At 46.4% G+C, this 13,415-nt stretch overlaps 1 protein-coding gene across 3 annotated transcripts in view; it reads left to right on the forward strand.

The window, feature by feature from the left end:
• Nucleotides 1-222: 222 nt before the first annotated feature.
• SH3RF2 (SH3 domain containing ring finger 2) overlaps nt 223-13,415 on the forward strand; it is a 133,745-nt gene continuing 120,552 nt past the window's right edge. For 2 of the 3 annotated variants that reach the window (XR_003521978.2, XM_027604984.2), the window contains exons 1-2: nt 227-313; nt 1,475-1,958. Coding sequence is in view for 2 of the 3 variants with exons in the window: in XM_027604984.2 (XP_027460785.2) it covers nt 1,581-1,958 (378 nt within the window). In the remaining variant the exon portion in view is untranslated. Of the gene's footprint in view, nt 314-1,474; nt 1,959-13,415 lie in introns of all 3 variants that reach the window. The other variant, XM_027604985.2, reaches the window with a different exon arrangement.

Genomic DNA, 13,415 nt, shown 5'->3' on the forward strand with positions numbered 1-13,415 from the left:
TAAACTATAAATATTTAGCCTTAGGGGCTGGCTTGTATTTTGTCCCTTATAATCTTTTCCCAGAAATCGACTCAGTTACATGGAGGAAAGATCAGTAGCAGAGAATGAACTGAGAGAAAAGCGCTGCTGACTGCCAGGCAGTGAAAGCGTTAACAGGGCTGAGTAAGGCGATCCTCGAAATGAGTAAGACTCAGAGTTGTTAAAGTTTTCAAAGCGCTGCGGCGGCTCTTAGGGAAAAGGAAGCGAGTCGGAGGGAGCCTGGCCAAGCAGAGGATCGTGCTGAGCTGAACTCAGCTGGGGTTACGAGCTCAAGGTTAGTGGCCCCCCGCACATCTCCCCAGAGCTAACATCTTTGGAGAGTAGTCTCAGGAAGGCAAGGCGCCGCCTCTCATCCTGGTGCGTCAGGTCCACTTTGCTTCGGGGGCGGGGGGGGGGGGGGGGGGGCATCCTCCCTCCGGCCAAACCTCCGGGGCTGCTCTGCACAGTTTTGGCACTTGTGAGGGACAGGTAACCTCTTCCCGGGAGACTTCTCTCAACTGGGGACTTCTTTTCAGACGTCTAAAAGGAAATTGTTTCTGGAATAAGGATGTTTTCAGACATACACACAGGCACACGCGCACACAACACCTGTATACACCGCTCCATCTTGATTTTTGCAGGTTGTGACCACAATCCAGAATTCCTATCTGTTTCAGGTGAAACTGAGAACACTTGTCAAAGTAACTAAACAGGCTGTGTGACTTCATCTTGTGGGAGGAATATTGTCTCTGAGGCTAGAATAATCAGGGAAGAAAAGGAAGGGGTGGGGGAGGAAGGTAGAAAGGGGAGAAGGGAGGGAGGGAGAGAAGGAGGGGGAAGAAAGCTTCCAAGCATCCTGGCCTGTAGTTAAGGCAAACAATTTTTAAAAGTGGGTTTCCCATAGAAATTTTTCTTGTACATTGCTAGAACAAAATAATGGGGGAGGATGCACAGTGAAGGAAATAATTCTACATCTGCATGAGGTTCAGATAAACGTGTCTATGTAAACTTGTCTGCTTGTGCTGCAGATAACAGATAAACCTAGGGGAAGAAGGCCTGGACAGCTTCACAGAAATTGCATTCTGGGGGGGGCCTTGATTTGAGAACTGAAACCGATTGTCCGGAGGGGAGAAGGAGCCCCTTTGAGCCCTAGCTGGGAGAGAGGAGTGCGTATGCCACTTCAGCGGGCCAGTTTCATCTGTTTGCTCTTGCTTGTGCACACAGAGAAGCAATGAGTAAGTCATCAGTCACCATGCTGAATGCTCCCTCAGATCCTCCAGCAGCCAGGAGTTGAGCCTTCTACCTGCTAGCACTGAATCAGAATGAGTCATTTGAAACTTGGGTGCTGGAACAAAGTACTTGCAAACTGCCTTATGAGACACTGCCTCCATGTAGGTGGGATATACCTCTCAGAGCAGTCACATTTTTTTCCTCTCTTCCTTTCTCATTCAAACAGGCAAGACTTCTGACGCTCCCAAGAGACTGGATTTGCCTGCTTGGCTCAGCTCACCCTACAATGTGGACTTTGCCCCTCCAGGTCAGGACTGGAGTTTTAAAATAAAATGGATGATTTGACGTTACTTGATCTTCTGGAGTGCCCCGTGTGCTTTGAAAAGCTTGATGTCACAGCCAAAGTCCTCCCTTGCCAGCACACCTTCTGCAAACCATGTCTCCAGAGGATTTTCAAGGCCCACAAGGAGCTGAGGTGCCCCGAATGCAGGACCCTGGTGTTTTGCAGCATCGAGGCACTGCCGGCCAACCTGCTGCTCGTGCGTCTTCTAGATGGTGTGCGCTCGGGGCAGAGCTCGGGAAGAGGGGGCTCCTTCCGCAGGCCTGGCGTGCTGACCCCGCAGGAGAGCGGGAAAAGCAGGACTAACCCCAGAGGTCTGCAGTCCAGCCCTTTCCGGCTGGTGCCTAGTATCAGAATCCACATGGACGGGGTAAGAAAGATCTTATTTGTTCGTATCATGTCCGTTTGGAGGTTGGATTTGTGTATACCAGCAGCTGGAAGTATTTTCCTGTAGTTATGTTTCAAGGAGTGCTGCCACTGATTTCCCCAGAGATGAGTTTCTGTGGGCAGTGATCATTTTACTGAAACCTGGTGGAATCCTGAGCCTATCTCATCCATCCAGGAATTCGTAGAATTGTGAAAGTCTCCTAGGCTCCCCCTGCTTCTTGTAGAGAAAATAGTAGCACAAAGAAAGCCTTCGTGATTATTTTTCATCTTTCACTTCTGCTGTTTGCGTCCCAACCAGTGCATGGGAAATGCACAGAGGAGGGGAAAAAGAGAGAAAACATATCCAGCTGCCTTTTGCTTTTGAGATCTTTGAGAAGTTAAATGTCAGGTTCTGTTTTAATTTTACGCAACTCCATCTTCCCACCCCCAGTCCTAAAGCGCTAGTCTGACAGTGCTCATTCATGATCCGTTCGAAGCTGTCAAGATACTTGAGCACCCGAAGACTGTGCGGGAGGAAAGCGTATCTGTGGGTGGACTGCTTGATAGGAAGGCTGGGCTGTGAAGTACAACACGTGTACAGGAGCCCTGCAGATGTCTTACTTTACAAAATGAATCAAAGGTACATAAAACGCTCCTCAGCGGCTGCCATGACCACAAGGGCCCAGGAGTGGCGCACAGGAGATCTTAGTCATGCTTTTGGTGTTTGGATAATGCGAATCACTCTGTCCAGCCATGTGAATGGATCCTGAGGACTTTATCTGACCTGGCTGTGAGCCTTTTGTGGGAAGCTGTGTTCAGGGCACATCTCGAGAGGAGGACGCAGTCCTTGTGAGTCCAGCAGGATTATGGGCACTGTCACCCCAGCGGGATTATGTGCACTGACACCCCAGTGTGTCAAAGCAGACACAGGAAGCTGTGACCTGAGTCGCTGGCATACTGAGAAAGTCAAGGCTGCATTCTGTGAAGTCTTACCTAATTTAGCCAACAGCTTTAAAGCTACCAGCAGAGTCTCCCAACTCCGTTGTGAAGAGTAACAGTGGGTGGGAGGGTCTTCTTCGGATTCCTTCCCGCAAAGGAGAATAGGCTTATGATGTGCATTCAGGACACTCTTCTAAAATGTTCCTTTCAGTCGCTCACCCCTCCTTCTGTTCAGCGCACCTCCAGGCTGCCCAGTGCAGTAGGGGAAGGTGGAACCGGTGGAAAGTGAGATTGGGAAGAAGCGGGCATTGGTGTGATCTCTTCACTGCAGACTTTTTATTGCCATTGTGCTCGTATGTGTGACCACATTCCAGAAAAGGGCTTGGCGCCCTTCTTTCAGGCTTCCTGTTAGCTCAAGGTCTAGTCATCAATCAGAATCCACAGGCCTGGGAAAGGCCAGGTGGGGGTAGGGCAGCAAACTTCTCTCCAGTGCCCTATTTCGAGAGAATAGGGCTCTATCTGAGGTCAGCAAATCCTCGTTTGAATTTCTAAGACCCAGCCACCTCCCCCTCCCCCACCCAGCAAAGTCTGACTTGCCTCCAGGTGGCGTATCCTCACACTACTAAGAAAGTGTTGCGAGACTGGGAGGAGGCCAGTCCCTAACATCTTCGAATGTTTTTGTTCAGGTTTTTATCTTTTTTAATGTGGCTGTGTTAAGAAAAGGTAGCAACGAAATGTATCCAACAGCTACCAAGTTTTCGAACTGTAGAAGATTCCAGGCGCCTCCTGGCATAGGGAGCTGTGGGACTGAGAGGTGGTGATATGTAAGAGACAGCCGGTAAGATACTGCATGTCCCTGGAACCCTTTCACAAGGACTTGTAACATCAGACAAAGGCGCCAGTGACGGGGTCGTGCCCATCATCCAAGCCACACTGGAATAAGCCCTTGTCGGGAGGCTGCAACACAGAAGCAGGCTGTGGAGGGCCACCGCTTTCAGGCAGGCCCTGCCTTCGTAAAGATATTCCGCCAGAGAGCAGAGCCGGCGGCCTCCCCCGACCACCCCTGTTCCCTTCGTTTTCTGAGGCATCCTTACTTGCCGTGGCTCATCTCATCCCTTTTGCCTTCCCTCCATGGGGCTGTGAGGAAACCTGTTCCAGGATGTTAGTATGGCTGCCATTCTGCAGCCTGTCTCCGCTTCCAAGGACATGGCCATCTGTCCTGTAAGGGCACAAGCAGGCATGCATCCCTCAGCTAAGAGAACCGAGCACTGTCCGGGCTGCCACTCTGGCCTAAGAGTTAGAGGAGGCTCTCGCATCCTCAGGCAGATCCTCACCAAGTTACTTGCCCTCCCTGCCTCCTCACTTTACCCAATTTAGTCAGCAACTAGTAATACTTGCTACCCACCTTCCTCCAGGATAGTGTGAAAACTATCTTTGCAACACACTCTTAGTGCCTTAGAAAACACATGCCCTGTAAATGCAGAGCATCATCATTATCATTCATTTAAACCTGCTATATGACTTTGGACAAGCCACTTAAGTTTGCTGGGTCTCAATTTAAAATTCTATAAAATCGGAAAATATATTGTAAAAACAGAGAGCGCCATTGTGAGGCTTAACTAATTAGTGTTTACATAGCACTTTGAGATCCTTAGATGAAAGGCATTTGGAAGATCATTATCATAGTAAACATTATTATTGACTTTTTATTGTGCCCTGCCATGCACAAGGAATTCCACAAAACACAGAAGGACTGATAGCCCTTGCAGGAGAGTGTAATAGGTATTATTATTGAACTTGAGTCTGGGATGAGTCCAGCCCAGGATAATACTAAGTATAAAGCACTCCCCTAAGAGGGCATAAATAACCTGTTGTCGCAGGGTACCATTTTGTAAAACACCCCTTCCAGAGGCCATGATGTTAACCTGACACTCTGAAAGAGTTCACTTAACTTCCTGTGAGTTCGTGAAGCCCAAAGTCTGTTCTGCTCACCTAGGCTCATCTAATAAACGAGCTCATTGGGATTTTCTGGTCGCTCAGAGAGGCCTGATGCTTCTCATGCCAGCCAGTATGCCAGGTGGAACCAGTTGTCACACTTCATGGTGCCAGGCCAAGAGAGAAAAAACAGTCCATTGTGCCTACCTGTCTAAAACCCTCCCAAGCCGATTGGGTAAAAAGAAAACTTGAGAAGTGACTGTAGGTTTCTACAGCATGCACTTATTTCAAACCCAACAGGCGAGATCAGCAGACTCTTGGACAGCCACTGGCTGTGCAGACCCCACTCGTTCTTACTGCTTCCCTCACTGCAGTCAGGCCAAAGGAACTTCGCAAGCCTTCAAGGAGATTACAGCCTCCTGAATAGTTGAGCTCGCTTCCTCCTCACTGTGTGAATTTTTAGAAATTAAGACAGGCAGGAAAGCGGTGAAGCTTGCAAGCTGAGGTTTGAAAAATACAAGAATTCAAATCCCGCTACCGCTGCTCCACAGTTGTATACTTTGGGTGAGCCCCTTAAACCTCAGGGCCTCAATTCCCCATCCGTGAATTGAAGATAATAGTAGTGCCTACTTCAGAGGGTTGCTGGGAGAAATAAATGAGATGATTCATGTCAATTAGCTCTCAGCACGGGGACTGGCTCCTACTCAGTAAATGTTAGCTGGTATTGTTATTGAAGTGACTCAGGACTTTTCACTCTAAATTGCACGCCCTCTTTCACCCGCTTGTTAATGGGGTGTCATCCAAAGATGGTCCCGGGTACCCTGATTTCTGGACTGTTTGCTTTTTCTCCACATGATCCGTGGCTATGATTCAGATGCGTGATTCTTCCCAGCTTGCACTGGCTTGGCCACCCACTTCCAAGACCCTTGAGGAGCTAGGAGCTGATTCCAGGAGAAAACCTGATAGCAGCCTTCACTTCCCCAGATAACAAGCTCAAGTGAACACCTCATGTAGGTCAAGAACCTTCCACTCCGCGTCTCTGATTCTTCTGTAACTTCTCTAGTTTTCCTTTCTCCTGACTCTCTATCCCCAACACAAATGAGTCTAGCCCCGGGTCTTGCAGGGCCGGACTTTCTCCGTTCTTTGTTACACATCATGCCAACCACACACATTTCTGTCTCACTTGCCCCAGCTCAGTGAGAACACACCTGCTGCCTCCAGCACACAGACCAGGTGGCTGTGTCCTAGAAACTTCTTCGGCTGGTGTTGCAAGCACCTGAGGGGGCTAGAAATCAGGTCAGAAAACAAATGAGGGACTTGAGGCTGAGTAGAAACCAGAAGGTATCCAGCTCCTTTTCTGGGTCTCAGCTGCTGTGTCTGTGACAGAGACAGTGGTTTCTGCAAAATTTGCAAGGGGACTAAAACTATCCCAAGCCCCCGAAAACAGCAGGCAGGTGCCACCTGGGTCAGCAAGGACCACATGTGACAGGTGGAGGAAGACATAAAGGCAGGAGCTGAGGTGGAGAAGTCAGGAGACCCAGATGGTTCTCCACCTTCACACACATTTGCCAATCTTTTTAAAAACCATATGGCGCCAAATTGGCTCTGCCCCCAACCTCTGTCTGTGTACATCCTTCCTAGTTACAATCCCTTCCCTTTTATTACTTACCATAATGTTAAGGATATGTCATCAGATGGAGCTGGGTTTGTGCTGGGATTCAATTATTTGCCTTAGGCAGGTCACTTAACCTCTCTTACCCCCAGTTTCCATATTTGTATAATGGAGATAATAATGGTGTGCCTCTATCATGAGGCTATTGTAAGATTAAAATGAGATAATGTATGTCAAAAGCTGAGTACAAATGCCTGGCACATCACAGATGCTGATAAATGTTAGCAACAGAAAATAACAAAACAGTAACAGTGGAGGAGAGAGCCTGCTGGCATGGGATTTGGAGTTCTTCGCACCCACACATAACCATGCAGAGACTTCCATTAAGAAATGAAGCAAAGGGGTTAGCGAAGGGAAAGGGAGTTTGAAAAAGACAAGACTATAGTGATGGAAAATAATGGTTCTGAGTGGTTGCTAGAGATCATGGTGTGAGAGAGGATATGACTAGAAAGGGTCATGAGGGAGTTTTCTTGAGTCAGGGAACTGCTCTGTACCCCGACAGTGGTGGCGATTATAAGGGTCCAGGTATCTGTTAAAATTCACAGGCATATATACCAGGAGGAAAAAAAAAAAAGTCTATTTTACTGTCTGATGATGTTTAAAATGTTTTTTAAAACAGAAAGGGAGCTCTTGTACACTTCTTACAGTCTCTGCCTGATTTCACCTAGCCCAGTCTGATTTCCTTTCATCTCTTCATGTACTGGGTCAGTGCTGTTTTTGAGGAGGATTTTGCCATCCTTTGAATGGCCAGGGTAATTCCTGCAAGTGGGCTCCTCTCTGTTTTAGCGAGCCATCCTATCACCTCTTTCAGTTTTCTCATCAGTTTAAGCTGTCTGGCCAAAGTGTTGGCCAAACACAGCAGCTCCGCGCCCCTAGGGTGGCCAAGGCAGAGGGCTGGGGCAGCAGCCTCTCCTGATGCAACCTCGATTATCCACCACTCAGGGCAGGTCACCTAAGGGATTAGCCAACACCTATTTTTGTGTTGTTTTCCTTTCCTCTTAGGAAAGGTTGCCTGGCCACACGTCCCTTCATAGGATAAAGAGAGATTACGAGAGCGGGAGGGAGAGTGCCTGTTCAGCCCTTTTACTCACAAAAAGTATCCCCATCCCTCCCATTGCAGACGCCACTGCATAGCTTTGGGCTGACCTGGGACCAGCTCAAATACAGCTGTCCTTGCTCTCCTTGTCTGCTCCCTTTCTTTCTCATTTTTTAAAAAAAATCATGCATATACATTAGAGCAGTTTTTCACGAGGCGTGTTCTACAAACTATGGATGGATGTTCCTTAAAGCTCCGGGGCCAAACAAATCCAAGCTTAAAACAGAGCTAAGGAGGGGCGCCTGGGTGGCTCAGTTGGTTAAGCGTCTGCCTTTGGCTCAGGTCATGGTCCCAGGGTCCTGGGATCGAGCCCCGCATCGGGCTCCCTGTTCAAGCGGGGAGCCTGCTTCTCCCTCTCTTGCTGCCCCTCCCCCCTCACCCATTTTCTCTTTCTCCCTCTCTCTCAAATAAATAAAATTTTTACCAAAAAAAAAAAGAGCTAAACATTTTTTCCTTTGCAGCAGCAGCATTGTGAGAACTTTTAGCATGCTGATGAAGTGTGAATCTCTAAGCAGAAAACTATAATAAGAAATGTTTCCCAAATTTCTTTGACAGTGGCATGCCCCTCTCCTCCCTTTTATTAATACCTTCAATAATATTAATTGTCCGTGCAACAAATTTGGGGAAATGTCTCATACTAATGCAAAGGCAGCTGAGCCCACAAAGAGAACCTGATATTGTAGTTAGAGACTCCTGACTCATTCCAAGAAGAGTTTTAGGCAAGTTCTTGCCATTAGAAGATATTTTTGGAATACTGTTTGAAACTATCACCACCCTCTGTATGTTTATTTAGCTCCTATCAGTGTCCAGCTATAAGCACTATGGGAACACAGCAAAGTTAAGATTCTCACCTTCCCGGTGCTTATTGTCTAGTGGCAAAACCAACTAGTCAGTATACATGTATATACACATATACACAATGTGTGTGATACACATACACACACACACATATATCCCTGACTCAAAGATATTACCCATTAGAAGATGTGTTATCATTTTAGTTATAGCACTTAAGGGAAAAAGGAAACAATACCATGCTGGATATTCACTGTAAGATACATCCAATTTTAGAAATATTAAGATATGAAAAAAGGAGTGTCTTATTGTCTGATTCCATGTATATAAAATTCTAGAAATGGCAAAACTATATAGTGATTTGGGGGGTAATGCAAATGTTTTATGTGATGGTGTATAGTTTTGCCTAAATTTATCAAACTATACAGTTAAGAGTGGTGCATTTTTTCTCTATAAATTATAACTGACCAATAAGGTCAGTTAAGACAAGGAAGTCTTAGACTCAAGAATGATGATTTATTAAAATGTCAGGCAGTGAGGTGGTTCCGTTTGAGGGAAATGAAGCTTGGCCAATCAAAAGAAACTTCCTAGAAAAAGCAGGTGTTTTAATGGTCAGGAAGGACATGGTCGGGGGGTGAAAAGGCAGCATCTATCCTGGGCACGTGGGCGCTAGGCAACGCAGGACAGAACAGGAGTATCTGGAGTAGAATCAAAGTTGGGGGAGAGGGAGAAGGAAGCAGATGCAGAACCGACCAGGTGACAGGATACCTAGCCTCAAACCACCACTGGGAAGACACATGTCAGGGACTCTGTATGATAAAGTCTCTCCACAGCCACGCTGGTTCCGTGTCATCTCGTGGCCCATGGACTGTATCTGCCTAATGGAGTCAGTGCAGCCAAACAATGCTCCAAGTGGATGGCTGAGCTTACCGGGCAAGTGAGGTGCAGTCTCCACTTCACTGGCAGACAAAGCCATTTTTTTCCCATTGGGATGGTTGGGATACCCGATAACCCTTGCATGTAGGAATGCCAGCTGGTGCATACAAAGTAAGGGGTAGAACACAGGCAAGGAAAGAAAGACAAGTCCGTTTGTCATGAGCAGCTTCCTGCAGCTTGGGTCTCTGTGGCAGCCCCAGGGTCATACCGCTCCAGATCCCCAGCTCAGAAGCCAGAACGTTCAACAGAATGCTCCTAAGTGCCGGTCTGTACCAGGCTCTGTCTTAAAAGCTCACACTGTTGCAGCCTCATACCACAGATGCTCATGAGCTCAGACTCCAGGACTCAAATAGCTGAGTTCACCTCCGACCGCTGTCTTTTCTCCAATCTTTTATCCAAGCACAAGGAGAACGGGCAACTTCTTTGGTCTCTCAATACTGTGCTCAGAGCACCCAGCCCACAGCCTGGCCCATATTAGGAACCCCCAAATTTTTGTAAATGAATGAACAAATAAATAAGTACCTTCACGTCTGTGGTTGACTTCATGGAATCGTGGAATAACTCCTGAGGATGCAGGAATGAACTCTTCATGAATCAAGCCATTAGAGAGCTATGTGAGGAATGAGCAGCACGTTATATTGGGCCTAACGTCATACAGTAACTGAAATCCTCTAGATGTGAATCACCTTATTAAATACCTTTTGGGGTGACAGCACTCTCTGGAAAACACAGTGGGCCAAGTTCAAAACCACTTAGTTCATGACTTGCTAACCCTAAGAACATAGGAAATGCCACTCCACATATGGCTAAACTTTGCGTCAGATATCACAGATTTTTTTTTTAAGATTTTATTTATTTCACAGAAAGAGACACAGTGAGAGAGGGAACACAAGCAGGAGGAGTGGGGGAGGGAGAAGCAGGCTTCCCGCTGAGCAGGGAGCGCGATGTGGGCCTCGATCCCAGAACCTTGGGATCGTGACCTGAGCCGAAGGCAGACGCTTTAACGGCTGAGCCACCCAGGCGCCCAGATATCACAAATTTTATATGCTCCTTTGATCTTGGGAGAAACATTATCTTGAGTTAATTGACACTTAGTCACAGGGATACCAATGACAGAAAGGAAGAGGCTGTAAAAGAATTTGCCACCGGAGCTATGAGCTGCATTGACCTGAGTTCCACTATGAAAGGAAGGCACCATTTCGTAGGGACATGGCCCTGTACCTTTTGTGCTGCCAAACCTACATCACACAGGTATATAAAAGATACATGAGATTTACCACTTCAGTCATTTTAGGAATGCAGCTTGGTAGCATTAATGCATTTACGGTGTTGTGCAACTGTCACCACTATTCATCTCCAGAACTTTTTCAACATTCCATACTGAAGCTGTACCAGTTAAGCAATAACTCTCCATTGCCCAAAGTACATGTGTGTGTGTATATGTGTGTGTATATATGTGTATGTATTTGTATATGTGTGTGTATATGTGTGTGTATGCGTGTGTATGTGTGCATATATACGTGTGTGTATGTGTATGTGTGTACATGTGTGTATATGTGTGTGTATGTATGTATATGTGTGTATATAAATACGTGTGTGTATATGTGTGTATGTGTAATGTGTGTGTATATGTGTGTGTGTGTGTGTGTGTGTGTGTATACACACACACACACACACATTTTAAAACTTCTTTCTGAATAAGAGAATAGGCATTTTAGGATTGTTTTTAAAATATGTATTCCAATTTTCTGCTACTTCTGATCTTAGTCTTCCAATAAGATAAGTAAATAAGTAAATTGTGATTCAAAACAATGTCTCTCAACTCATGTCCTCACTGTGCCTCTGGGCAAGTTACTGAGCAACTCCGAGAATCATCACTATAAAAGGGAAACAGAAAGCTAACCTCCTCAGGTTATTGGGAGGAGGATTTAACAAGGTGACACCTGTAAAGTGCTTAGCCAGGGTCTGGACAAAGTAAGCTCCTAGTAAAGGTTAACTGTCTGCTTGCACTCCCTTCTAAAGTACTACCACACTCACTGCATTTGGACTGGTATTTTACTGCGTTGTAGACATGGAGTAACAGCGATCAGGGCCTCATTTGGAGGATAAATCAAGATACTTTGTGTAAAAGTTCTTAACACAGGGCATGACACACAGTAAACCCAGTGACAATGAATGTGAGGCACTGTTGCTGTTATTTCCCATCATTCAACAGGTATGTATAGAACGCTTTTTATGAGTAAGACCTTTGCTGGGCTCTAGTGATGAACAAAAATCAATAAGATATGATCCTTGCTCCCAAAGAGCTGATGGTTTTTCGAGAGGGCCATGTGAACTAAAAATTATGATGCAGTTAATAAATCTTAAAGGACTTACTGTGGGTCAGACACTGGATGAAGTACTTTTACTTAACGGAATCTCACTGAACGCTTTCTACAAGCCCCTGAGATGGGTGCTACTGTTGTCTCTACTTTCACATAAGAGATTTGTGCCCAATTTATGTTCGTATGAGACAACAAAATGGGAGAAAATGGTTACAGATAAAAATTTACAGCATCCTCTATTTGTGTTTGGGGCAGTTATGGAGGTTGCAGATGGTCTGATTCCTAATCACCCAAGCATTCACAGAAACCCATGATGCTGAGGATTGCAACCCTCAGAATAATTGAGAGGCACATACTTTGGGTGGTGAGTTCTGGCATCATGGTCTTGAGGCTGCTGGTTTTGGACACTGTGCCTTTCAGCCACCATTCACATGTGCAGCATGGAAAGCCAAGAGAAGAGCTGAGAGAACTTGGACCACTCACTGTTACTCTTCCTTGAGAGGGTCATGGGAAAACTTTCACCTGGAGATCAGGAGAAATAAGGAATATACTCCTGGGGTGCCTCAAACAGATCACCCCAGCCCAGGGGTTCAGCCAGACTGCCAGTGTTAGAGAAGGCAATAATGAAACTGTCCACCAGTCAGAAAACTGGCCCACGTGGCCACTGCAACCCATCCTTAGGTCTCAGGGTCTCAGTGTAACCTTCACTCCTCTGGAAAGTCAGCCCTCTTTCCAAATCCTAATCTGGCCATAGGTTCCTCCTCAGGTCCCCAGAGGCCCCAGTGCTCTCCTCTATCTCCCACAGCACGCATCAGACGGTGTAGCATTTTCCACTCACTTCTCTTTCCTACTGAACTGTAAGCTCCAGAAGGTTAAGGAGGTGTCTTGTCTCCCCTGAACCTAGCAGACTGGCTGAAATGCAAACAGCATTCAGTAAATATTTAATCACTGAATGTATGCTGCTTGCCATGTTGCACGAAACTGCATGTAGATTCAGCAGCTTCATGGCTGAAGAGCTCCTGATGTCTTCCCCTGAGGCTAGAGGGAAAGGGGATATACCAGCCATTTTGTCCCCCGGATCCTTTCCAGCCCGTCTTGTTGACAAGGGTGTTTCTTGATGTCAAGCCAGGTGTGTTAGGAATGGCACGTAGGTGCTTGCAGGGGATTCAGAGGTAATTGGGAGGTGAGAAAAGAAGTCAAACCAGAATGGAGCCAGAGAGAACACCAACTGCCTGACGTGCCACAACGCTCTGAGCAAGCTGCCCTGGATTTGCAGAATTAAGGATGATATTGGTGCACACATAGAAGTATTTTAATTGGTTGCCAAGGCAATGCAGCAGAATCAGTGGGCATGGGGCAAGAATAGAACTCTGCAGAGCTGTGTTCAGGAGGGGTGTTTGTGATACTAACAAGCTGTGTGGATCTGAGAAAGGCAAGGCTGCACTGAATCTCATTTGGGACTTTTGCTTAATAAACAGGAATGTCAGAGAAAAGGAGGGACAGAAGGAAAAACTTCCCTTCCTGGCTTTCTGGAGAAGCAGGAAGGACAATCTTCTGAATTTCAAATTTCTCCTTGGGTTGGTAAATTCCCATACATGAAGGAAATCCAAGTAGACTGGTTCCATGCTTGAAGGAAGGGGGAATAGGGTGAGTGAAAAATGGAAGGAGATGGCCATGTTCTCTTCCTCCTGAGAGATCATAGAAAGATCCAGGACACAGGAGCCTGCATTTGAATAGAAAGGACATTGCCCATCTTCTTTTATA

This window comes from Zalophus californianus, chromosome 5 (assembly GCF_009762305.2).
Source record: "Zalophus californianus isolate mZalCal1 chromosome 5, mZalCal1.pri.v2, whole genome shotgun sequence".
NCBI classification, from domain to species: Eukaryota; Metazoa; Chordata; class Mammalia; order Carnivora; family Otariidae; genus Zalophus; species Zalophus californianus.